Below are 25,000 nucleotides of genomic sequence, written 5' to 3'. Positions count from 1 at the left end.
ACGCATACTAGACAACGATAGCGAAACTTCGAAGGTCATTGGTGTCTGAATGTCTGAATGTACCAGAACTATACTTTCGCGCTGGTCCAACGCCATTCAAGCACGTATTAGCTGTATTCAGTAGCGATTACTCTGTTTCCTGTAGCAGGAACCGCTTACTAGACATTTGAAAATCAGCACTCTAGCAAAGAAGAAATGGACTATTACACAGTTAGTATTACTTCGACTTATCCATACAACTGCTTTGTCTTGTAACTTTGGCTTGAGTCCGCAAAACCATGAAGCACCTGTCACTGTGTTTGTCAAACACAGGGATAGCAGGGTCGACGCATTACTTTGTAAAAACTCAACGGAACGAGAACATTGGAGTGCAATTAGAGGCACATCCGTCTATCAACCCGCTCGAGTCGTTGAGTCGTCGAACGACAGCGCAATTATTGTAACCCGAGCGCATGATCGAGCGCCTCGGGTTATATAGTAAGACTTCTCATTCTAGAAAACAGGCTGCAACACAATCTACGTACTAATGTCATTACTGCATGAGCTGTTGGTCTCGCAAAGCTACAAACCTAGGAAGAGCCGGAGGTTGATTTCTCGCTAACGCTAAATAGAAGCTGATATCAATCAGCCTGATTGATAGATGTCGGCTTTGTCAGAACCCTTAATGATGCACAATTATGTTAACTTAGAGAAGACGTAGAACATGTTATGTAAACGTACGATAGGACAAATACAAGTACGAGCTCTTGTGATTCCGTTCCTTATACGGACATTGCCCGGACGTATGCATGCAGGACGTACTCGCAAATCCATATGGCGAATAGTCGATTGCTAGAGATACAACTGATCTTTCTCATCGCACTAGACATCGTCGGCAGTTCAGGTATTCTCGTACTCTGTTCTGTTGCTTCTTTCATTTCACATTTTGTTTCTTTTCTCCTCTGATGGAGCCAGAGAATGGACCGTCATTCACTGTGGAGCCGCAAGACTCGATAGCATACACAACCGGGTCTTCGCTTTCTCTAACTCTTCACTGCCAGCCGCAAGCATCCAGCTCTTCCATAAACTGGTACAAAGATGGTGACATCATAATGCAATCTGCAGGTCTTCTCATATACACGGTACTGGACAACGGATCGCTGGTGCTGCTCACTTCAAACGGGACAAGTCTAGAAGGATCCTATTATTGTACCATCACCAATGATAAAGGATCTGCTAGAAGTAGAGAAGTTCTAGTAAAAGGTGAAGATGACATGCACCCTGACACACTGCGTACGTACTTTAGAAGTTTCTGCTTTTAGTTACACGTTATTAATACTTCTGTACGATTTCCATCGGTTTCTATCTGCTAATGATTTCCTTGTTCAATTAAGCTCATCGACAGTTTGAAGTTGTAAGGCCGTCCACTCAAGTGTTTCATGAGAATGAATCTGTCATTCTTGCACAAGGACTGTTTGATATTCGTGAAGACATTTATCCTCTGTGGACATTGGAATGTCAGCAATCAGTGTTAACATGTCCTGGTCCTAATTGTCCTTTCTTGTTCACCTCTTCAATTGTTGGTAGACTGAAGACCTACAATGTGATTAGAATCACTCATTCTGAATTGCAGAAAGAAATTCCAACATGCAGCATTTCTAAGACTGTCAGTCTGAAAGAACTTATGACGTCATTTAGTGAAAATCTACAGTTTGCAGGTAAATAAAGTGTTTGTGGTCTGTTAATAACAGATTTGCAAGTTGAGCATCTCACTGTTTGTTTCATTGGCAGGTTTTACATTCCTTTCTCAACCAACTTTGCCTGCAGCTTCTTCAGTATCAATAGAGCAAGGCCACACAACTACACTTCACTGCATTGCCAACAGTATTACTACACTGTATTCTTGGTTCAAAAACAAAGCAAGCATAGACGTGAACACAGACAAGTATTCTTATGCCACAAATTCATCTGGAAATTTGAAAATACAGAACGTGTCTTATGAAGACGAGGGCACGTACGAGTGCAACTACACAACTACATATCCACATCAACAGATAACGAAGACTCGATCCATTCAGCTTATAGTCTACAGTATGTAGCACGTGCACACATATTTTCTCTTGTAAACTCTCTATTCTTCTATAGGTCTTCCTGCTGTCAGAGTAGACATTAGTCAAGTCAGTTCTGGTCTTGATGTTACTTGCTTTATTTCTGGTACAAAACCACTTCAAATTCAAATTCTAAGAAACTCATCGGTCATTCACTTTGAAACAATAACAGATGAGACTGAAACAGCACATGTTGAAACACGGGCTGCTTCAGGTGTGTATCAATGCTTGGTAAGCAATCAATATGGAAGTGAGCAAAGCAGTCAATATGTGGAAGTTTCTGGTACGTGAAACTGTTCTAACTTATGGTATTTTTGTAACAAAGAAACTTTGTTTTTGACTAACTTTTCAGAACAAACAACAACAGAAATTATCACATCTTTACAATCAATAGTAGCACAAAGTTCCACCATTGCTCCTTCTCAGTTGATTACATCCACCAAGTTGCCACTATTTACATCATCCGTCAATGACTTTTCAACATTATCTCAAGCTGTGGCTTCCATCTTTCAGCAATCTACAGTCTACAAGGATCAAACAACAGGAGGACTACGTACTTTGAATATGACTCGTATTTTGTCTCAAGCTGCAACGAGCATGAGCATACCGCAACAGTCAGAAACTGTTGACATCCCTGGTGTGTCTACCACCCTCTACAGAGTACTATCACCAGTCATGATTACTTCTTCTCATATGACGTTTGTAACCGCCACTGGTTAGTTGGTATGGTATATTCTATTTTTTGCGTCATTACGTTGTGTTATTGCAGTGAAGTCTCAGACGACAGCATCATCGATTGTCCGTGTACTCAACACCACACAGATGATCAGTTTGCCTTCTACCCTAGCCATTACTCCAAGTATAGAAACATCTCCAACTGCACATTCAGGTTGCTGTTTCAATTTTCATTGTTCTCTGTGTGATCAGTCATTGTTTACGCTCCTACCAAACAGACACGTCCATTCTGGGTGTGGCAATTGCAGCTGCTGGATGCGGAGTAATAGTAATCACACCCACTTTACTCATACTTCTCTTCTGCCTACGTCGCAAGAATCGATCTGGTAAATACCTTCAGTTCAGTACAAAGTCATCTAGCACAGCCATGCATTCTCATGTATTGCTGATCGTCTGTTGCAGAACGGAAAGTAGAAAGTTGCAGAACGTCAGAGACAGTCAACGAGCTCGTGGAAACAAGTAAAAAAGACGCCGTTCCTGACGATGAATACGATTACTACATCTGGACAAGAAAAAAGAACCCGTTTGGTGATTTATCTCAACCGTTCCCTAAAGATGACAAACCTTCAATGATCGACCACCGTCAAATTGATATCGATGGTGTGATCTACGACATTCCTCAATCTCTACTACCTCGAACATTGACGCAGGCGAGCGGAGTTTATGACAAACTCGAGCCCATAGATCCAAACAAGCAACTAGTCTTAGACGGACAGATCTACGACATTCCACGCAAATTACTACAGCAGCAGATTGCCATAGAATTGAGTGTCCTGGTACCGGAGGTGAGACGGTCTCCGGTACCGTCCAGTAGTCAAGTCGACATAAGTGACAAAGATGACGTCAAACTAGATGTTGACGCAATTTCGTCAAAACTATCAATTGTAAAACTTCCGAAAGATGTGAAGCAGAGAGGTCGATCCCTTACTGAACCTATCTATCCCAAACTGTCTACTATACACATGTCTGCCAACATGTAAGAGTTCGCTCATAAAAATGAATCAATTCGGCGTTTGATTGCTATTTGGAAGAAACTAGAATTTTGTTATAAAACACCAAGGCAACTATAAATAAAAGTTGAATGTACATGTACAGTGCATACGTGCACGCAAGCCGACCAAATTAATATTGGTCGCCAGCAGAACACCCTTATGTATCATGAGTAGAAAAGAGTTCCTCTATAGATATACATCATTGTAGGTCGCGCATGCTATTCCTATTACACACGCATGACACGCGTTTAATTCCAAACGTTTTTCTACGGTACATATGTCTACGTTCTTGAATAGAAGTCTACTTCGACGGTCTTTAAACTAATTGTGCAATAATTACCTCCACTCGATACTAAATTCTCGTAAATATTAATCGTATCCACAAACAAAGCTGTCGGTTAGTATTTACGCCAGTAGAACAGTACGTTGTGCAGCGTGTGAAGCTTTTGGTACCGCGAGCTCAGTGAGGCGCACAATGGCACAAAAAGTAAGAGTCTGACATCCCATTTTTACACTACAGAACAGGCTGCAACACAACGTACGTGCCAACGTAATGCCTAGAGTGTTGGTCTTGCAAAGCTACAAACCCACGAAGAGCCGGAGATCCACTTCTCGAGGATGCAAACGCCATGCAAATAATTGATACTATGTCATGCACCCCCACCAGAACCCTAGAGTTATGCATGCACTTTAACTTCATTAACATAACAACTGACAGGTTATGCAAGTGTAGAGTACCGTACGTTAGGAGTCGATCATTATACATGCTTTTGTGGTTCCCTTCCTTACGGACATTGCCCGGACGTACAGGACATACTCGCAGATCCGTCATATGGCGAACAGTCGATTGCTAGAGATACTACTGCTGTTTCTCATAGCAATAGACATCGTCGGCAGTTCAGGTATTCGCGTGTACTCTGTTGCTTCTTTCGTTTGACCTTTTGAATGGACAGAGAATGGACTGTCATTCACTGTGGAGCCGCAAGACTCGATAGCATACACAGCCGGGTCTTCGCTTTCTGTAACTCTTCACTGCCAGCCGCAAGCGTCCAGCTCTTCCATAAACTGGTACAAAGATGGTGACATCATAATGCAATCTGCAGGTCTTCTCACATACACGCTACTTGACAACGGATCGCTGGTGCTGCTCACTTCAAACGGGACAAGTCTAGAAGGATCCTATTATTGTACCATCACCAATGATAAAGGATCTGCTAGAAGTAGAGAAGTTCTAGTAAAAGGTACGGATGACATGCATGCTGACACACTGCGTACGTACTTTAGAAGTTCTTGCTTTTAGTTATACGTTATTAATACTTCTGTACGATTTCCATCGGTTTCTATCTGCTAATGATTTCCTTGTTCAATTAAGCTCATCGACAGTTTGAAGTTGAAAGGCCGCCCTCTCAAGTGTTTCATGAGAATGAATCTGCCGTTCTTGCACAAGGACTGTTTGATATTCGTGAAGAGATTTATCCTCTGTGGACATTGGAATGTCAGGAATCAGTGTTAACGTGTCCTGGTCCTAATTGTCCTTTCTTGTTCACCTCTTCAATTGTTGGTAGACTGAAGACCTACAATGTGATTAGAATCACTCATTCTGAATTGCAGAAAGAAATTCCATCATGCAGCATTTCTAGGACTGTCAGTCTGAAAGAGCTTATGACGTCATTTAGTGCAAATATACAGTTTGGAGGTAAAGCAAGTGTTTGTGGTCTGTTAACAAAAGGTTTGCAAGTTGAGCATCTCACTGTTTGTTTCATTGACAGGTCTTCAATTCCCTGTTCAACAAACTTTGCCTGCAGTTTCTTCAGTATCAATAGAGCAAGGCCACACGACTACACTTCACTGCATTTCCAACAGTATTACTACACTGTACTCTTGGTCCAAAAACAAAGCAAGCATAGATGTGAACACAGACAAGTATTCTTATGCCACAAATTCATCTGGAAATTTGAAAATACAGAACGTGTCTTATGAAGACGAGGGCACGTACGAGTGCAACTACACAACTACATATCCACATCAACAGATAACGAAGACTCGATCCATTCAGCTTATAGTCTACAGTAAGTAGCATGTGCACACATATTTTCTCTTGTAAATTCTCTATTCTTCCCTTCTACAGATCTTCCTGCTGTCAAAGTAAATATTAGTCAAGTCAGTTCTGTTCTCAATGTTACTTGCTTTATTGCTGGTACAAAACCACTTCAGATTCAAATTCTCAAAGACTTATCGGTCATTCATATGGAAACAATAACAGATGAGACTAAAACAGCACACGTTGAAGCAAAGGCTGCTTCAGGTGTGTATCAATGCTTGGTAAGCAATGAATACGGAAGTGAGCAAAGCAGTCAATATGTGGAAGTTCCTGGTACGTGAAACTGTTCTAACTATTTGTACCGTTGTAGTAACTTTGTTCTGATTAACTTTCAGAACAAACATCCACAGCAATTATCACATCTTTACAATCAACAGTAGCAAAAAGTTCCACCATTGCTCCTTCTCAGTTGATTACATCCACCAAGTTGCCACTATTTACATCATCTGTCCATGACTTTTCAACAATGCCTCAAGCTGTGGCTTCATTATCGTCTACCTTTCCTACCCCAACACCACCTGCAGTTTCTCCTCCGTCATCCTCATCTTCAGCTTTGGGTCAGACGTCATCAGCACAAGCAACATCAACCGAAAAAGGACTAGTTATGTCTTCGCGTGTAATAGACTCAAGACCACAACCAACTCCAGCAACAACTAGCCTTAAAACATCACAAAACCCTTTGCAGTCCAGCCAACTGTCTAGTTATAAAGTTTCTCTCTCTTTTGTTTTGACACCATTTCTCCAACAAACAACCACTGCTCCAGTATTGGAATCTACTAAACTAGTAACACCACAAGAAGCTACCACACCACCACCACCACAATTTAGCTCGTACACATTGTCAGCAATCTCTACATCACCATCAACATTCTCACAAATGTCTGACTCTTTTGCTGTACGAGAATCCAAGCCTCCCAGTAGAGTGATTTCTCCTAACAGGTCCTCTCTGTCTCTTGTCAAAATGTCACCAATTTTTACAGCAGCTATTGTTCAACAAGCATCATCAACAATGGCAATAACATGGAAGAAACCAATTCCTTCACAGTTTTCCTTAACATCTGTTTCAGACTCATCATCCGGTTTAGTGCAAGGAAAGACAACCACAACGACCATACAAATTAACGCAACTGCTGTTGTTACAGAGATTCAAAAACCAACAAAATCTGGTACATTGCATTCATTGCTAAGTTCACCAAACAGCTTTGGACCTGTTAGCTCTCCAATATTAACAGTTCATCCTACAGTTCAAAGTGGTCCACAAATGATTACATCAAGTGTGTCATCAGTAATTCTTGTGAAACCGACAGAAATACCTCAAAAATCCAGTATGTAACATAAAACTACGTTCTTCATACACTTGACCTATGTTTCTTTCATTTTCTAGAAGGATCTGATGACTTTCCAATAATAATAGTAGCTGCTGCAGCAGGTGGTGGTGTACTGTTGCTTCTTTTAATAATTCTTATTGTCTGCTGCATATGCCAAAGAAAAAAGAAAAAAGAGAAAGGTTTGTTATAAATTCATAAAGTATACTGTATGTGGCACTAATATAAAAACTATGTTAATTGTGTAGCTTATTCTCCTTATGTGATGACGGCACAAGAACCAGACATTGACACCCACAGTAACTCTGGAATACCTACCAGGTCATCAACAATAATTGGCAACCCATTGTATAGAAATGCTTCTCCTGAGGAAGAAAAGGAGAATGCAAATTATTCAACGTTCAAGGATCAGAGTGGGCCTCTCAAGTTAGAGGAAGTTCAATATGCATCAGTAATTACTAATCCTGCTACCTACGAGGCAAATGGCACTCATGCTCAATCTCCAGCAAATCAAAATGGTTATGACAAGCTTGGAGGAAAACAAACCAAAGAATCACATTATGATCGACTGAAACCAATGAGTGTGCCTGCAGTTACTGCTGGTGATGGACCAGCAACAGATGAAAACATAAATAAAGGACAGGCAGTTGAGGTGACTGGTGATAAGCACTACACTGTTGAAGGGAATATTTATGCTTTATCCACAAAGCCAAGCACCACACTACAACATGAAAATGAAGATGAAGATGAAGCAACTGAATGCCACAACAACGTAAGATTCCAGACACTCACAACTTTATCAATTCAACAACTATTTACTAAGACTTGTTTTTGTTAAGGTCAAGACATCACCAAATGATGACAATGAAAAGAATGGCATACCAGGACATCATTACATAGCTGGAAATGATCTATATGCTGTATCCACAAAATCATCAAAATAGAGAAGAAAGTACACACCTAACTTATAATTCATAATTGATAGACATTGATAAATATGCTGGGCGTATTTGCTTTGTAGAATAGATAGTTCTCATCAATAGGAAGTTAGCATAAATATCAATTTCTCATTTTACTTAACAAAACATTTTAGTGTAATTGATGAGACAGTTAGATCTCAAATCTTTCCAATTCTACACTCGATCACGTTCTAGTTTGAGATGAGTTGACTACAATTCATTTACAGGTGTGATTTCCATGATGTTTGTAGATAAAATAAAGTTAATAGTTTACACTGTTCTTGAGATATGTGTACACAAAATTAAGTGCACAGCGAACAGTAATACAATACTGCAAACTAGTTAGATTTATCCAACAGAATCTAACCTTGTAGTATACAACATTCCATTCAGGCGTGTCTTGTTTCAATGTTACATACCATAGGCTTGCAATCTCTACTTCATTGCCCGCTCTACAATCACAAAGACTACATTGAAGTACATTACATTCTGACTACATTGACTACGTCATTCCTTCTCCGTGTTTAGAGTTTAGTTAATTAGAACTTATTAGAACAGGTCTTAGTGAATTGGTGGCAAGTGCATGCTGTATTCTGATAATAAAAATCAACAAAAATTGTATCCTGAAAAGTAAACATGTGACATGTCTTAGAGTTAAGACTGCCTGTTTTTTCTGACTGATCCTTTATATATTATGGCCATACTGGATAAATAGCTAGTTACAACTGTCTATCACACGTAGACGTGTAGAAATTTGTTTCTGCGTGTCTACAAAGTTGCAACCTACCCGTATAAACCAATCTCTGGAAGACCTTTGCAAACTTCTGTGCAAAATCCTTGAACAGAAAGAGCGTCTACTTGAAATCAAACCCAAAACACGCGCACAAGTGTAGTGCGCAGTTTCCGGTTTTGCCCACGTGCACATTTTGCTATTAATCCCCGGATGCCCCAAGTCATGTGTTTTAGTTAGTAAGTTAAATGCCAAATACTTAATTAAATTTAACTATCCAATGATTAGACACACAAAAAGTTTATTAGTAATTTATTTGTGCGATATACGGAGCATAAATTGTGCAATTTGACATCGTGAAGTCACACTCAGTCATTTGAGCTCAACAAATACATTCCTTTCAGAGTTGCGACGGAAATGACGCAATGCGGTTAGCTGGGTGTTAACACTTTATGAACAATACGTTAGCTCTAGTGATCAATAACCGACCTATTGTGTAGTATACGGGTGCAAACACGTGGTCTCGCTAGATTACTTCGATTACCACACTCAGAAAGTCACCCGTTGACTTGATTTACTCCACTTACCACGGTTGGCAGATGGCTCCTCGTTGCACGGCTGCTCTTGCTCTTTTCGTTCTCTTCTATTGTGAGAGTTCGACGACATCTGCACGTGCAGGTGAGGTCGCTTTGTGTAAGTGACGCACACGTGGGCCGGGTGGGAAGTCCATAAGTGTGTGTGTGTGTGCGCGTGTGTGTGTGCATGTGTGTGTGTGATGGCTCTGGTGTTCTTCGGGAGGTATAGTCGGCTGGTTTACATATGTGTATGTTAGTGTAGAGACTGTGGAGTTACTGACTGTCGTGTAAGTTTTCTTTGTTCATCTGGACCGGCGGACTTGCGTAATTACGAGGCCTACACCGGAAATTGCGTAGTAGCGCGGTTACGTGGCTTCTCTATTACCACACATTGAAATTGCAACATTGCAATATATCATATAGATTGGAGAGTTAATAGTTTGGAATCAGTCAGTTATCATTGATTTTTATAGGCTCAAGGTCTAAATATCTAATTAATTAATGGATTAATTTGTAAGACATCCGGGTTAATGAACTTGGGCTGAATTGTTTATCATTCATCCATCTTGGCCACAGACAGAGCAAGCAGTACACAACATGTTTACTAATCAACCATTTTGGACGAGAGAAATGAGCAATCGGCTCTTCTACTATCTATGATGTTACTTACTGCACTAGGGGCACTAACTCAATTTGCTAAATACATTAATTTGCGGTTGTATGATAGGAACAAATTCGACAGCAACAATTGGATGGAGTAATGATGACTATTTAACTACCGGTATGTCAACACAACAGATGTCTACTGTTCATGCTCTCTTACCTACTGCCACACTGACAACATCTGCAATGCTCAAACCGTTGAGCTCGTTTATTACAACTTCAGGGGTTATGTCAACTTCTGGTGTTGTTCAGCCAACTGTGACGTCATCTGTAGCATTGAACAGTGGGATGGGGTTAACAAGTGGGATACCTTCGGGATTGTCATCGTCATCAGTCGCAGATGTGATCGCTCGTGAAATGTTCACTCACTCGAGTCTGATTGCAACAGGCAGTGAAACTCCTTCTTTTGGAGTTGCATCGACTATCTTTCTATCGTTTTCATCGTCTGTTGCTCTTCCGGTTACTCTTGGAGAATCCATTAGCACCACTGCTACTACCACAGCTACTACCACTACATCAACATCTTATGGCAGTGCAGCTGGAATGCATGGAAGTTCGCTTGTTAACACAAAATTGGTTGAGACATCATCCTCACTGCCTACTACAGGATTAAGCAGAATGACGTCGACTGCGACTGTATCTGTTGAAGAATCGTCTTCTGTTAAGACTAGCAGTTCGAGTACAGCAAAACTGCCGCTTCCATCTTTGTCTGTCGGGGCAGCACTTGCATCAACAGAAGTGACATCAGTTGGGCTGTCGTCGACTTCGGCTTTATTACCGATTGTAGCATCTTCTGTTATTACACGTGTGTCTGTAGAGACATCAACTCATAGTATTCTGTCGACTGCTGCTAGTGCTGCAACATCACAATCATTAATCAACGAATTTTCTAGGACAAGCAGTGCTATGATCTCATCGAATACTGAAACACAAAAGCTTGCTTCATCAGTTGTCACCACTTTAGTGACAAGCAAGATACCAACAACATCAGTTAACACGGAATCTACTAGTGGATACTATAGTACAGCAATGTACAGTGGGATGACATCAAGTAAGCCAACCAGCACGTACAGTACAAGTTTGACAGAGAAGACAGAGTACATCAGTGCAGCAATGTCTACTGCTTTGCCTTCTACCTTTAATGCTGTCTCTACAAGGATGTCACACACAGCTTCGTCGTCTACCACACAGCTCACAGGGACAATACAAAAAGCGTCTTCTAGCAAACCTCTCCTGTCTGCCACCGTTGTATCGTCTTCACCTGTTACTCAACTGTCTACTGGAACATTACAGGGAGCTTCCGCTGGTGCCATGGCATCTGGTACTCAAACATCTTTACCAGTTACGTCACGGATCTCTACTACATTGGAAACAGCTCTGACAAGTGGACTTCCTTCTGTTATTCAAGCATCACCACACCTTACAAGTGTGTTACAGACGGTATCTACTGAAGGTGTACCATCTACTACTGCAGTCGTTATGCCTAAAGGAATTTCTGAAACAGCATTTCCAAGTGTGTTGTTGTCTATTGGATTTACTTCATTATCTGGTACTGCAGCACTGCCGATGACCCAAAAGTCTGCAATGCCATCCATCTCTGTGACCCAAACATCTGCAATGCCACCCGTCTCTGTGAGTGCATCATCCACATCAAACTACGCGCAGTCGATTGGAATGTCACTATTGCCATCTCAAACCACATCAGTTGTAACAAGTCCTACAATGACTGAAACGGTATCAACACGGTCAACATCTCTTAGTGTGAGTGTAGGCATACAGACAGCTGTAACAACACTGACTAGCACACCATCTGTTGAGGTGTTCACTGGCTCACTCGTCACAAAGACTGTGTCACCATCATCAGTGCTGCTGACTACAACATCATTGGTGGAAAGCCCGTCAACATCAGTAGTGGAAGGTTCGAAGTCGGCACAGATGCTGTCAACAAGAACAGTATCAACTGCAGGGATATCAACTGCAGGGATATCAACTGCAGGGATGTCAACTGCAGGGATGTCTACTGCAGGGATGTCTACTGCAGGGATGTCAACTGCAGGGATGTCAACTGCAGGGATGTCTACTGCAGGGATGCCTACTGCAGGGATATCAACGGCAGGGATGTCAAATGCAGGGATGTCAAGTGCAGGGATGTCAAGTGCAGGGATATCAACTGCAGGGATGTCAACTGCAGGGATGTCTACTGCAGTAGCATCTAGCCAAACAACGTCCATTCAATCTGGATCAACTGAGACTTCAACAGTCTCAACAGTGGCAGTGGCAAGTATAAAAGCGTCATCAACTGGCCTGGCACCCACAACGACACCAACTGTTACCAATGCAATATCGCCAACAACAAAGGGTTTGTTTGTGTAACTAGAGTATAAATAACACGGCTCTGTCATAACGATTCTTCATGTTTAGTGCCGTCGAAGAGCCGATCATTAGTTGGTGTATGGATTGGAGTAACAGTCGGATCGTTGCTGTTGCTGATCCTAATTATTATCACAATCATCATTTGCAAACGCAAGAGATCAAGGAGTAAGTATAATACAAACAGACATGCTTGCACGCATGCAATAACTTTTATGCTTCCAGGTTATTCTGTTGCTTTATATGACGATCAGACAAGAGATCGTTCGCTACATGGAGCACTGCAAGGCAGCAGTGAAGGAGTAGAGTGGGAAATGGTAGAGTCTAGTACCAAGACCTTTACGGATACATCCGACAGTACTTTTGAAGAAACAGATGGAGAAGAGACTAAGGGCCTTCTTAGAGCCAAGATGCAGTAGGATTCTACCACATACCTATAGATAGCATTTTCAGGTTTAGATTTGTTGTTCAACTACCGCTCTCGATTTACAGTGATTTTGCTCTACAAGATATCCATTGTAGGAATTAACCTACTCTAGTTATTACTGAAAATGAAGAAAGATAGTTTGCAATAGAATATCTTGCAATATGTTGGCATTGCCAATAGCTACTGTTTTGCGATGCTAGTGGTTCTTTAATGGTACAACTGTGTAGTGATTTTCTGCTACATTATTAGTAAGTAGGACACTACACTGTCATGTAGCAAACAAATCACTACTTGTGTTACTCGAGGCATGAAACGGTAGGGTACAGTAGCGCAGGCCAGTCACGTGATGTACATACACCACATGCTTTGCCTACTGTGTAGCACGAGCCCAAATAATGAACTTATTACACGTCATAGGATTCTGTTATGACGTAACAAACATGACATTTTTAAGTTTTTGACTGTAGCTCTTGATTTCAACAGAAAAGGTAAGGCATGACATTATTCAAACCTGGACCACTAATTAGCACATTCTACTGCATGTTAGACCATGTTGGCTGTATCTAACAGTTGCAGCAGTGGCTTCTGATGATATACAATGGCAAGAGATATTGTGTTTACAGACAGACAGACAGACAGACAGACAGACGCACACCATCTCTGAACACATTGCAACCTCCCTAGCTGTGCTACGCGGGGTGTAACAACCACTACACAACAATTTCTGACAGAACTTGGCAATCAGTGATCGGCCGACTGATTGTGTATTGTTTGACTGTCAGTTTATTCTACTTACATGTTTGTCCTTTCAGAGAGGATCGAAAACGTGCAAAACACGAAAAGGAAAGAATACACGGCAGTTTTAATAGCCTGGTATTTACTCCCCTACTTTTGAACATTTTGGAAGCTGGGAAGACAATGCTGCAGAATATCTTAATACTTTGGCAAAGAGATCTAGAGATATTGAAGAGATCAAATGCAAGTGTCATTCTACATAAGTTGTCACGTCTTCTCTCAACAGAAGAGAAAGGATTTATGCTGGACAGTGCCATTCAAGGCGCTGTTCATTAGAATTGACCTTCAACTACTATTTGCATGCGTATAGTTAACTTGTAGTTTGCTGTAACCATGATTCCACTGACTTGAACTGTAATGGATAAAATTTTTACTTTTAGTGTTCTGTATGTAAAGGTTTGTGTATAATAAATGATGTCAGTCAGTCAGTCAGTCAGTCAGTCAGTCAGTCAGTCAGTGCACCAAGGTGACCCCCTGGGGCCTGTCCTATTTGCCTTAGGAATTCACCCTACAATCACCAAAATTCAAGCTGACTACCCGGAAATAGTAGTCTTAGCCTACCTGGATGACATCTTTTTGCTCGGCAATGAGGGGCCTGTACTTGATTCCTTTGCTAATCTGAAGCTTTCATTGGCTGAAGAATCTGGTTTACTGATTGCTGATCAAAAGTGTCAAATCTACTCTCCAGGGTCCACTGAAATTTTGGCTCCTTTTCCCAGAGCCGTGGAAGGATCTGTGTTACTGGGGACACCCATTGGGAGATTCGACTTTGTTGCATCACAGTGCATCGAGTTCGCCAAGTCAGGCAGCTTGCTTTGCCAAGAGATTGTGTCGCTGGATGACCCTCAGAGCTCCATGCTCCTTTTGAGGCACTGCCACACAACTCGCATGAATCATTTGACAAGAACAGTTCCTCCTTCCTTACTCAAGCCTGCGGCAACCATCCATGATAGCATAACGCATGCGTCCTTTAGTCACATCATAGGTGTCACCAATACATCTGAGGCTCAATGGTCGCAAGCCATCCTGCCCATAAGAAAAGGGGGATTCGGAATGACTTCAGTCGAAAAAATTTCACCTGCATCTTTCCTAGCAGGTTGGGTACACTCATCAGCAATACTGCCGAAAAGATTCTCATATATCTGGGAAAGCTCACAGTCAATATTAGACAATCTGGGCGCAACTGGACAGAATCTAAAAGAAGCTAAGCAGCATATCGATTCTCTCTTGGCGGGCACGCCAAGCACCCTTGGAGGGGTTTGCTTCACTGACTTAACCGATCAGCCCATCAAGCTACAACATCGCATCACGGACGAGTTATCTACAACTAGTCTTCAACACCTTCTGGATCAATCTCAGGATCAACATCAGGCTGCTCGTCTAAGGTCGATTCAAGGTCCTGGATGTGGCTCATGGCTAGAGGCAGCACCTTCCTCAGATAGGCTTGCATTTAAGCCTTCCGAATTTCGGTTAGCGGCTCTTCTGAGGCTGGGATGCCCAATGCCCTTCAAGTCCCTGGCACCTATTTGTGAGTGTGGGAAAGAAGCAGATGATTATGGATACCATTTCTTGACCTGCAAACACGGGGGTGGACCTGTATGGCAACATGACAGTGTCGTAGCAGGCTGGTGCGAGTGCCTCAAGGAGGTGGGTCTTCACCACAGAAAAGAAGTGCGAGACAGGTACACAAACAATAGTAATCGACCGGACATTGTGGTTTTCGATGCTGGAGATGGTTCTAACATTGACCTTGATATTTCACTCTCCCACCCTTGGAGCTGCGAAGCTTTTCCCAGGTCGAGTAGTGAAAGTGGATGTGCTGCATCCAGAAGAGAAGAAAAGAAGAAGGCCAAATACTTAAAAGATCTTTTACCTGGAGGTTCCACCCCTAACTTTGCGCCGTTAGTCTTTGAACATTTCGGTCACTGGGGGAATACTGCGACAGACTACCTGAACACTTTGTCATTGCGATCAAGGGACAGCGACGGAAAATGCAACAAGGCTGAATTCCGTTCCTACTGGAGAAAAAAATTGAGTGTAATCCTACAGAGATGCAATGCTAAAGTCTTGCTGAAGAAGATTGACAGACTTCATTTACAAAGTTCTAGTGCTGATATAGCTTTAGACTGCGAACTTCAAAGTAGCATTCATTAGTGGGTTTTAGATTTCAGTAGCGACTATTATGTTTCGACTTCCTATGATGTACGTAGTGCCTTGTATGTTCAATAAATGATCTTTGTCAGTCAGTCAGTCAGTCAGTCAGTCAGATCCAGCGCCGTTGCTGGTTTGAATCTCGCTCGCTTTCAGTTACGTTTCTAGTTGTTTCTGCGGCGGCAGCTCATTTCGCCATTCGTTTCAGTTTCTTCTACAAGTCTTCTGCGAGTATTCTCCAAGTCACTTCGTCAACGGCCGGGTTGTCTCACAGCAAGCTCAGTTCGCCTCTGTTATAACTTGCGATGGCCTCATCACAAGTGTCACGTAGCGAAAGATGCCCCGTCGAAGGTTGCTCGATGTTGGGATCGGTTCGTTGGCTATTTGATCACATTCGACACATTCATAGTCCTGAGGATTGGTCACGTGATCATATCACTCGCTACAACTTGGTCCAATGTCCGATGTGTTCTCACTGGTTTATTAGACTAAACCAGCATTTACCCAAATGTAAGTCTCGCTCGACGACCGTCTCCAGTTCTAGCCAGGGTTCATTACATCAATCTACTTCGAGTTCGGTGTCTCATATCAGCGAACATCCGGGCACTCTGACAGGTCACCGTGACGTCACTCCTGTACCTACCATCCCGGATGTTCCTACTTCTTGCGGTCCAAACACATCCAGTCAACCTTGTCGCCCTATGGATCGTGAATCTATCGGCTGGAGCTTCATCCAATCAATATCTACGGAGGAATTGTTGAAGAGCCTACCACCTAGAACAGTCCAAAGCATCCCATCCAAGCTGAAGTCTCTTTTTCAAGACTGCTGTTCTATCCCACTTAGTCAACTTGCCTTAGATTCATCAGATGTCAAAGCTTGGAAATTGTTACTTCTTATTCCCAAGATGATTCTTACTCCACTTGGCAGATCTGGTAAATCCCATACAAGTGGTATCAAAGCAAGGTACAAACTTTTTCTGGAATATCGATGGGAAGAATTACTCCAGATTTGGCAACTATCGTCTGAGACAGTTAATGTTAAGCAGGTAAACAATCAACGTCATGCCCGGCAATCAGCCATTCGTCTTGTGAAAAGTGGCGAGTTGTCAAGAGCTGCTCGAATATTAACCAGCAAAGGCCTGGCACCTGCTAGTGATGAAACAGTGGCCAAACTATCTCTCAAACACCCTACACGAGATCCCAACACCCCTGTTCCACACTCTGATACCTGCAATTCAATGGCTTTGCCAGCTTCAGTCATTATCAACGTCATTAAAAAGTCCCCTCGAGGTTCTGGAGCAGGCCCTTCGGGCTGGAAGTTTGAACACCTCCGAAATCTTCTAGATAACGCTGTGACCCAGGACGCCTTAGTCAGAGTTCTCTCATCCATTGCTGAAGGAAATCTTCCAAGCCTTGTCACTACCTGGCTGTCTGCTTCCCGATTGATTGCCTTGCCCAAAAGCAGTGGTGATGTTCGACCTATAGCCATTGGCGAGGTTCTCCGCCGAGTCTCAGCTAAGGCTATCTGTCATCACTTGAAATCTGAGTTCTCTGCCTACTTTGCTCCCTTGCAGCATGGGGTTTCAACTCCTGGTGGCTCTGAGTTGGTAACACACCATATTCAATTACTTCTGGAAAGCAGACCGGATTGGGTGCTCGTTAAAACTGACATAAAGAATGCCTTTAACACCATCAAGAGGTCTTCTTTGCACAAGGAAGTTTTATCAAAATTTCCAGCCATCTTGGCCCATTTTGAGCAAATGTATGGAAATTCCAGCCCTCTCGTGTATGTCAAGGGAAAGGAAACGGTGATCATATCTTCTGAAGAAGGTGTGCACCAAGGTGACCCCCTGGGGCCTGTCCTATTTGCCTTAGGAATTCACCCTACAATCACCAAAATTCAAGCTGACTACCCGGAAATAGTAGTCTTAGCCTACCTGGATGACATCTTTTTGCTCGGCAATGAGGGGCCTGTACTTGATTCCTTTGCTAATCTGAAGCTTTCATTGGCTGAAGAATCTGGTTTACTGATTGCTGATCAAAAGTGTCAAATCTACTCTCCAGGGTCCACTGAAATTTTGGCTCCTTTTCCCAGAGCCGTGGAAGGATCTGTGTTACTGGGGACACCCATTGGGAGATTCGACTTTGTTGCATCACAGTGCATCGAGTTCGCCAAGTCAGGCAGCTTGCTTTGCCAAGAGATTGTGTCGCTGGATGACCCTCAGAGCTCCATGCTCCTTTTGAGGCACTGCCACACAACTCGCATGAATCATTTGACAAGAACAGTTCCTCCTTCCTTACTCAAGCCTGCGGCAACCATCCATGATAGCATAACGCATGCGTCCTTTAGTCACATCATAGGTGTCACCAATACATCTGAGGCTCAATGGTCGCAAGCCATCCTGCCCATAAGAAAAGGGGGATTCGGAATGACTTCAGTCGAAAAAATTTCACCTGCATCTTTCCTAGCAGGTTGGGTACACTCATCAGCAATACTGCCGAAAAGATTCTCATATATCTGGGAAAGCTCACAGTCAATATTAGACAATCTGGGCGCAACTGGACAGAATCTAAAAGAAGCTAAGCAGCATATCGATTCTCTCTTGGCGGGCACGCCAAGCACCCTTGGAGGGGTTTGCTTCACTGACTTAACCGATCAGCCCATCAAGCTACAACATCGCATCACGGACGAGTTATCTACAACTAGTCTTCAACACCTTCTGGATCAATCTCAGGATCAACATCAGGCTGCTCGTCTAAGGTCGATTCAAGGTCCTGGATGTGGCTCATGGCTAGAGGCAGCACCTTCCTCAGATAGGCTTGCATTTAAGCCTTCCGAATTTCGGTTAGCGGCTCTTCTGAGGCTGGGATGCCCAATGCCCTTCAAGTCCCTGGCACCTATTTGTGAGTGTGGGAAAGAAGCAGATGATTATGGATACCATTTCTTGACCTGCAAACACGGGGGTGGACCTGTATGGCAACATGACAGTGTCGTAGCAGGCTGGTGCGAGTGCCTCAAGGAGGTGGGTCTTCACCACAGAAAAGAAGTGCGAGACAGGTACACAAACAATAGTAATCGACCGGACATTGTGGTTTTCGATGCTGGAGATGGTTCTAACATTGACCTTGATATTTCACTCTCCCACCCTTGGAGCTGCGAAGCTTTTCCCAGGTCGAGTAGTGAAAGTGGATGTGCTGCATCCAGAAGAGAAGAAAAGAAGAAGGCCAAATACTTAAAAGATCTTTTACCTGGAGGTTCCACCCCTAACTTTGCGCCGTTAGTCTTTGAACATTTCGGTCACTGGGGGAATACTGCGACAGACTACCTGAACACTTTGTCATTGCGATCAAGGGACAGCGACGGAAAATGCAACAAGGCTGAATTCCGTTCCTACTGGAGAAAAAAATTGAGTGTAATCCTACAGAGATGCAATGCTAAAGTCTTGCTGAAGAAGATTGACAGACTTCATTTACAAAGTTCTAGTGCTGATATAGCTTTAGACTGCGAACTTCAAAGTAGCATTCATTAGTGGGTTTTAGATTTCAGTAGCGACTATTATGTTTCGACTTCCTATGATGTACGTAGTGCCTTGTATGTTCAATAAATGATCTTTGTCAGTCAGTCAGTCAGTCAGTCAGTCAGTCAGTCAGTCAAGTCAGTCAGTGAAACACATGCTTATCATAAACACAAACAGCAGTGGACAAGAATCTGAATGGTACTGCAGCACCATGCTACCATTTTCACACATTTCAATTGCAAAACTAAATACATTGACTAGACAACTGTATCTGAATGAGTTCATTCCTCACTTATGTTTACTTAATTAATCAATCCTCAGTCATATGATGTATGATTCTATCACGGTCAAAGAAATATTGCTCTATCAATAGAAGGTTAATTAATTAATTAACAGAAATATTACCAAAAGATTGACAAGCAGCGTAAAGTTATGTGTATTGTGTTGCGCCTCTGCCAAATGCAGGATTGACATTCCGTTGCACAGGCTGCTGATAAATAGGATTTTGAGTCTGGAAAACAAAACAGTGCAAAGAAATCAGATCACTGCATAACAGTGTATAGTAGCACAGCTCAGTAAGCTAAACGGTTGGTATCAAATCATATTAATTATTATTAAAACGAGTAATACAGTATATCATCCTTCAGCTCAACTATAACCTACAAACTGCAAGTTGTCTCCTCCACTACATTTGCCGAGCTCCCAACTCAAATGAAAGAGAGAAATTGCACCCAAATTACATGACCACAAGTTTCTCAATAGCCTCAACAATAAGCCTTCCTTTGCTTTCGAAGGGTCCTTCCACGTAAGATTACCATAGCAACCGGGGTTATATCACGTGACTCTGTCACTAAAGCAACGGAAGGCCTATACTAGTGTCGAGGCTAGTTTCTCAACAAATGTAGGTTTCATTGAAGTATAATCAATACGTCCAACAATGCAAGTGTTGTTTATCAGCCAGTGGTTGGTACTCTGTCTCTGATCACATTCACTATTGACGATTCTCAGTACAAATCAAGCTACCAGTGATCACTCTTAGGGAAAAAAGTAGAAAATATAGTATCTCATTTTGATTTATAGTTACAAGTGTGATGTTATGTTTTAATTTTATTGTAAGTGTATAATGTAATTATGGCATTAGAAGGCAAATGTGAGCAATCAGAGTAGAAGTAGTAAATAACCTTGCTCCACTGTGCCTCTTTCTGATCTTTCTGAAACTGGGTATACTCTTTATTGTCCTGCAGAAAATAGATGATCAGACAAATGCACATAGAGGCAAACATACAAAAATGTAAAAGCATGCAAGAGCAGATAGGCAGGCAGGCAGGCAGGCAGGCAGGCAGGCAGGCAGGCAGGCAGACATAAAGACATACAAACAAACATACATACATACATACATACATACATACATACATACATACATACATACATACAGTCGGACAGACAGACAGGCAGACACACATACAAACAGACAGACAGGTGCAACGCAAAAGTTCTCATCCAGAAGATGAACCGCTCACGAAGCAAAGAAAATGACATTAGTGACATATATAGTGTCCAATTGCATGCAACCTAAGTTGATGATTTTTTAGAGACCCGTGTGGGTCTATTTGATATATAACTAACTTTCGTATCTATAGCTTGTAATCTAATATATAAAGCTCAAATTGTCTGTCTGTCTGTCTGTGTGTGTGTGTGTGTGTGTGTGTGTGTGTGTGTGTGTGTGTGTGTGTGTGTGTGCATGTTCGCATTTGGCGGCCACGTCTTTTGTCCGTTTGCAACCGAAATCGGCACGCACACTCGGCACGCACAGGGGAAGGTTTGCGTAAAAAAATTAAAAAAATTACGCACCGGGTCCCCATTCGAGGGATCGACCCCCCGCGTAAAATTTCTCGACGACGCAAACGCTACACATTGCAGTTCATTCGAACACACGCCCGCACCAGTCCCGTGTAGACCCTATGCATCGCCGTCCTTCGCAAAGCTTCGAGCGATCGAATATCTCTTGCCGACGAAACTTACTCTTCTATCGCTTGCGTTTCTCTCCAAATTCTGATTGCATTTGCACCGAATCCAACCTACACGTTTTCTGCAGCAAGCGCTACACGGGGAGTGTGTCGATTTCTATCGAAACAAGCGCGAAGAGCAAGATTCGAATTCATTCAGCATATCCGGGACCTCGCAACAAAGATTGCACGTGACGTGTCCACAGACCTATCTTTACACTACAGTATCTTGCCCGTACGAAGGACGGGCCATGAATACTAGTAGTTCATAAGTATGAAATATAAAGATTTGACAGACAGACAGACAGACAGACAAACAGACAGACAGACAGTCAAACAGACAGACAGTCAGACACACAGACAATAAGCACACCATTAGGCATGCAAAACAGGCCATGGCCGTGCAGTCAAAACAGCGACGTACCGAACGACGTACCAAAAAACAGCTCAAACAGGTACACAAAAAGCTAGATACAACACTCTGTTTATTCAGTAACGAATGACTCACCAAGTACCATGTCACCAATTTCCATATGATCAGAGGAATGAGAAAGAGAATAAGAAGACCAATCACCAAACCCAAAATAACGAATAGATACGGAAATGACTTTGGACACTTCTTTTCTACAATAAATCAAGTTCATCAGAACGCACAAAAAATACTAATAATGCATATAACAGTGCAGAATATAACGACTCGTAGCTGACCAGACAACGAAAAGTCATCAGACATTCTAATTTGGCTTGCAGCAGCGACGTATTATAATTCTAAATATGTATAAATATAGAGTACACATGCATAGTTTCATAAGTGATGCTAAACATTATGCGTGTAAATAGCAAGGCACAGAACGTCTATACATGTCTGTGCTCTGCTTCTTGAATGAACTTAAGTTACTATAAATGCAACAACAAAACTCTTTACTGTTGTGATTAGATCTAAGCAAACTGTAACAGGAAGCAGACCAAGGCACATAGTCATCTGCATCAACAGACATCGAAAGGCTGCCTTAGCTGGCTAATAAAATGCACCAACCACTTGCTAAGTATGGACAGATATGACCGTGATACAGTCGTCTGAGGACGAACCATTACATCCCGCACAGTTACATGCCATAAGTATATAAATACAGTTAGTCAAGTAGGAAGCAAACACTGCTCACTAACAGTCATCAAACCATGTTACAATTAGTTAGTATCACAATCATAATCACTTGTATTGCAAAGTATTTAAGTGTTTGAGAGTTCGGTGTCTATGCCTACCTGATTTGAGCCTAATCCCGTACACTGTGTTGTCTCTATTGAGCAGAACCGAGAACGAATATTCACAATCGTCGTCCGTTTTACGATTAGGACAGTCAGTTTCAATAACACCTAGAAACGATACAAAGTTAGTTACCAAGTAGCTTCACTAAGTGTTCGTTAGTAAGGACCGTCAGGCAGCTCTGTATCAAACAGTAGCTGAGGACAAGTGGCTTCTGAGCAGGTCCTTGCTTTAGGGCCACTAGCAAAGGCGAGGCATTCTGCACAGTCTTCATGTGCTGCACAAATGTCATCGATCTACACAGTAATAAGAAAACTCATCGATCTACACAGTAATCAGAAAACAATCTACAAATCGATTCACGTATGAATTCTAGTGACCGGTCTCAATAGTTTGCACCATGTGGTGTGTATGCACATTCGGTACTCACTACGATTGTTCTCACCGTGTTTGGGTTAGACAACGCAGTATCACAGAGAAGTCCAATGTAGCCTTCGTCACATACACATTTTCCACACTCACACTGGCCATGTTTGCTGCAAACAAATGCATCCTAATAATCAATGACAACGTGCCATAAGTCAAATAATGGAACAACGTCAGGTAGTAGAAAAGTACAAACCGATTGCTTTGCCTTGCATTCATAAGTTGAGGTAGTGCAGTCACAGTCTGGTCCTGTAAAGCCAGCTTGACAGGTACAACTACAGTCGCAATGAGGGCTGCCCTCTATGGCCTTGCAGTTACACTGTCCTTGGTTACTACCTATAAGCAGTCAAATAGTGACAATTAACTCTCCATTATACTACAGATTGACAAGGTAGAGCTCTGTGTGTGTGTGTGTGTGTGTGTGTGTGTGTGTGTGTGTGTGTGTGTGTGTGCGCACGTGCAGGTGCTTGGCAAATGTGATCTGCTCCTCCTATCACACACAATCTCACTCACATATGAGTCCATTGAAACCTCTATCACATGAGAGTCTATTACACTGACAGTACGGACCAATGAAATTCTACACAGCAACATAATAGACACGTGATACCAACTCATTGAATTCACCTCACCTCTTGGCAAAGACACAAGCCACATACACACTCTCCATGACCATAACATTGCTGAGCCTGAACATCATTAGTAGAATTTTGTGCACTGATCACACTAATTTAGACACAAAGCACCAGCTACAAACTGACAAATAATAAAGAGATGAGAAACACTCACTGGCAACTCTTCTCGGTTTCAGCACTGTCTTTTTCACATTCACAATTACGTCCAAAGCTAAAAATGAATTTATCATTTGGGCTCAACAAAAACTGTCTAGCTGTTTGAGTTTGAACAGTGTAGTCTGTCTGTCAATGCTAAACTGCTTGTTATCTGTCTGTCAATCTATCTAGCTTTCTGTTTATCTCTAGATTGTCTTCATCAATTTAATGATGTCAATGTATTGATAATGCTTCACGAATCTGTCAATCCACTTATCTGCCACCCGTCTACCAGTTGTCCTAATTCTCTGCTTTAACATTTAAAAGTCAAAAAAGAAATAGTTGGCAAACAGTATAAGCAATTAAGTAAGTCAATGGTGTAGACTATCAACAACACAGGAACATATTGATATTAATTTGATAAGCTTCTGACCTTCCAGGCAAACATTCACAATGTCCACAAACCAGTGAGCCTCCATTACATTGACTTGAATTTGTACTCTACAAACAGTTTAGAGATGAGAAAACAGTCTGACACAAATAATCATCAACTCTCACCCTCTGTTTCTCACAGTCACAGTCGCATACGGGAGTGAACGCCAACTTCACGTTATTACCCAATCCAACAAACTTAATCTCAACACTACAAGAGTACAACACCATGAAACACAACAACAAAGAAAAATATTGTTGTCTAGTTACATTACAATTTGCAAAAGAGAAATACACGATACACACACACACACCTGTGTGTGTGTGTGTGTGTGTGTGTGTGCACGCACGTGCGCGTGCACGTGTGTGTACATCTCTGCAATACACAAATCTTTACTTACCCAGACTGTATTCGTTCAATGTCTTCACAACTATCCGCCGTAACACTGAACATAAACGTAGCCTAAAAGTCAGCCACATTCATTACATCACATTACCATGACAACATAATTCAAGTACAGTACCTCCGTGCCCAGTGGAACCTGGTGACATTCTGTACCTTTTGGTCCCTTAACAGCACCTCTAGTTAACAAAAAACCAAACACATAAACACCAATACAATACAAATAATAGAAAAGTCTTAATTAATTAAACACCAAACAACACGAAACATA

The 25,000-nt window shown here is 42.1% G+C and overlaps 4 protein-coding genes across 6 annotated transcripts in view; 3 read left to right on the top strand and 1 right to left on the bottom strand.

Moving 5' to 3' along the window:
• The first annotated feature begins 5,446 nt into the window (after positions 1-5,446).
• On the top strand, positions 5,447-13,239 carry LOC134188634 (mucin-2-like). Its single transcript, XM_062656803.1, has 10 exons — positions 5,447-5,510; positions 5,584-6,188; positions 6,251-7,240; positions 7,300-7,422; positions 7,489-8,012; positions 8,080-8,160; positions 9,460-9,607; positions 10,232-12,526; positions 12,589-12,705; positions 12,763-13,239. Exons 2-10 carry the CDS (start codon positions 6,062-6,064, stop codon positions 12,954-12,956), a joined length of 4,599 nt encoding a protein of 1,532 aa, XP_062512787.1. The 5' UTR covers positions 5,447-5,510; positions 5,584-6,061; the 3' UTR covers positions 12,957-13,239.
• Positions 13,240-14,173: 934 nt separating this feature from the next.
• LOC134188633 (uncharacterized) lies at positions 14,174-15,913 on the top strand. Its single transcript, XM_062656802.1, has one exon. It carries the CDS (start codon positions 14,174-14,176, stop codon positions 15,911-15,913), a length of 1,740 nt encoding a protein of 579 aa, XP_062512786.1.
• Positions 15,914-16,210: 297 nt separating this feature from the next.
• On the top strand, positions 16,211-19,543 carry LOC134189319 (uncharacterized). The gene has a single exon (XM_062657549.1). It carries the CDS (start codon positions 16,216-16,218, stop codon positions 19,438-19,440), a length of 3,225 nt encoding a protein of 1,074 aa, XP_062513533.1. The 5' UTR covers positions 16,211-16,215; the 3' UTR covers positions 19,441-19,543.
• Positions 19,544-19,620: 77 nt separating this feature from the next.
• The window catches only part of LOC134189320 (integrin beta-1-A-like), a 12,325-nt gene continuing 6,945 nt past the window's right edge, over positions 19,621-25,000 (bottom strand). For 2 of the 3 annotated variants that reach the window (XM_062657553.1, XM_062657550.1), the window contains 14 exons: positions 24,851-24,908; positions 24,728-24,789; positions 24,453-24,537; positions 24,328-24,395; positions 23,914-23,970; positions 23,757-23,850; positions 23,638-23,704; positions 23,321-23,460; positions 23,144-23,251; positions 22,868-22,994; positions 22,698-22,808; positions 21,943-22,058; positions 20,610-20,666; positions 19,621-19,939 (listed from right to left, as the gene is read on the bottom strand). In XM_062657553.1, the coding sequence (XP_062513537.1) occupies positions 19,859-19,939; positions 20,610-20,666; positions 21,943-22,058; positions 22,698-22,808; positions 22,868-22,994; positions 23,144-23,251; positions 23,321-23,460; positions 23,638-23,704; positions 23,757-23,850; positions 23,914-23,970; positions 24,328-24,395; positions 24,453-24,537; positions 24,728-24,789; positions 24,851-24,908 (1,231 nt within the window). In that variant the 3' untranslated portion in view covers positions 19,621-19,858. The remainder of the gene's footprint in view (positions 19,940-20,609; positions 20,667-21,942; positions 22,059-22,697; positions 22,809-22,867; positions 22,995-23,143; positions 23,252-23,320; positions 23,461-23,637; positions 23,705-23,756; positions 23,851-23,913; positions 23,971-24,327; positions 24,396-24,452; positions 24,538-24,727; positions 24,790-24,850; positions 24,909-25,000) is intronic. The other variant, XM_062657551.1, reaches the window with a different exon arrangement.

Source organism: Corticium candelabrum, chromosome 13, assembly GCF_963422355.1.
Source record: "Corticium candelabrum chromosome 13, ooCorCand1.1, whole genome shotgun sequence".
Classification (NCBI taxonomy): domain Eukaryota; kingdom Metazoa; phylum Porifera; class Homoscleromorpha; order Homosclerophorida; family Plakinidae; genus Corticium; species Corticium candelabrum.
Note: the sequence above shows the minus strand (reverse complement) of the source record. Positions and strands in the feature narration are given on the sequence as shown.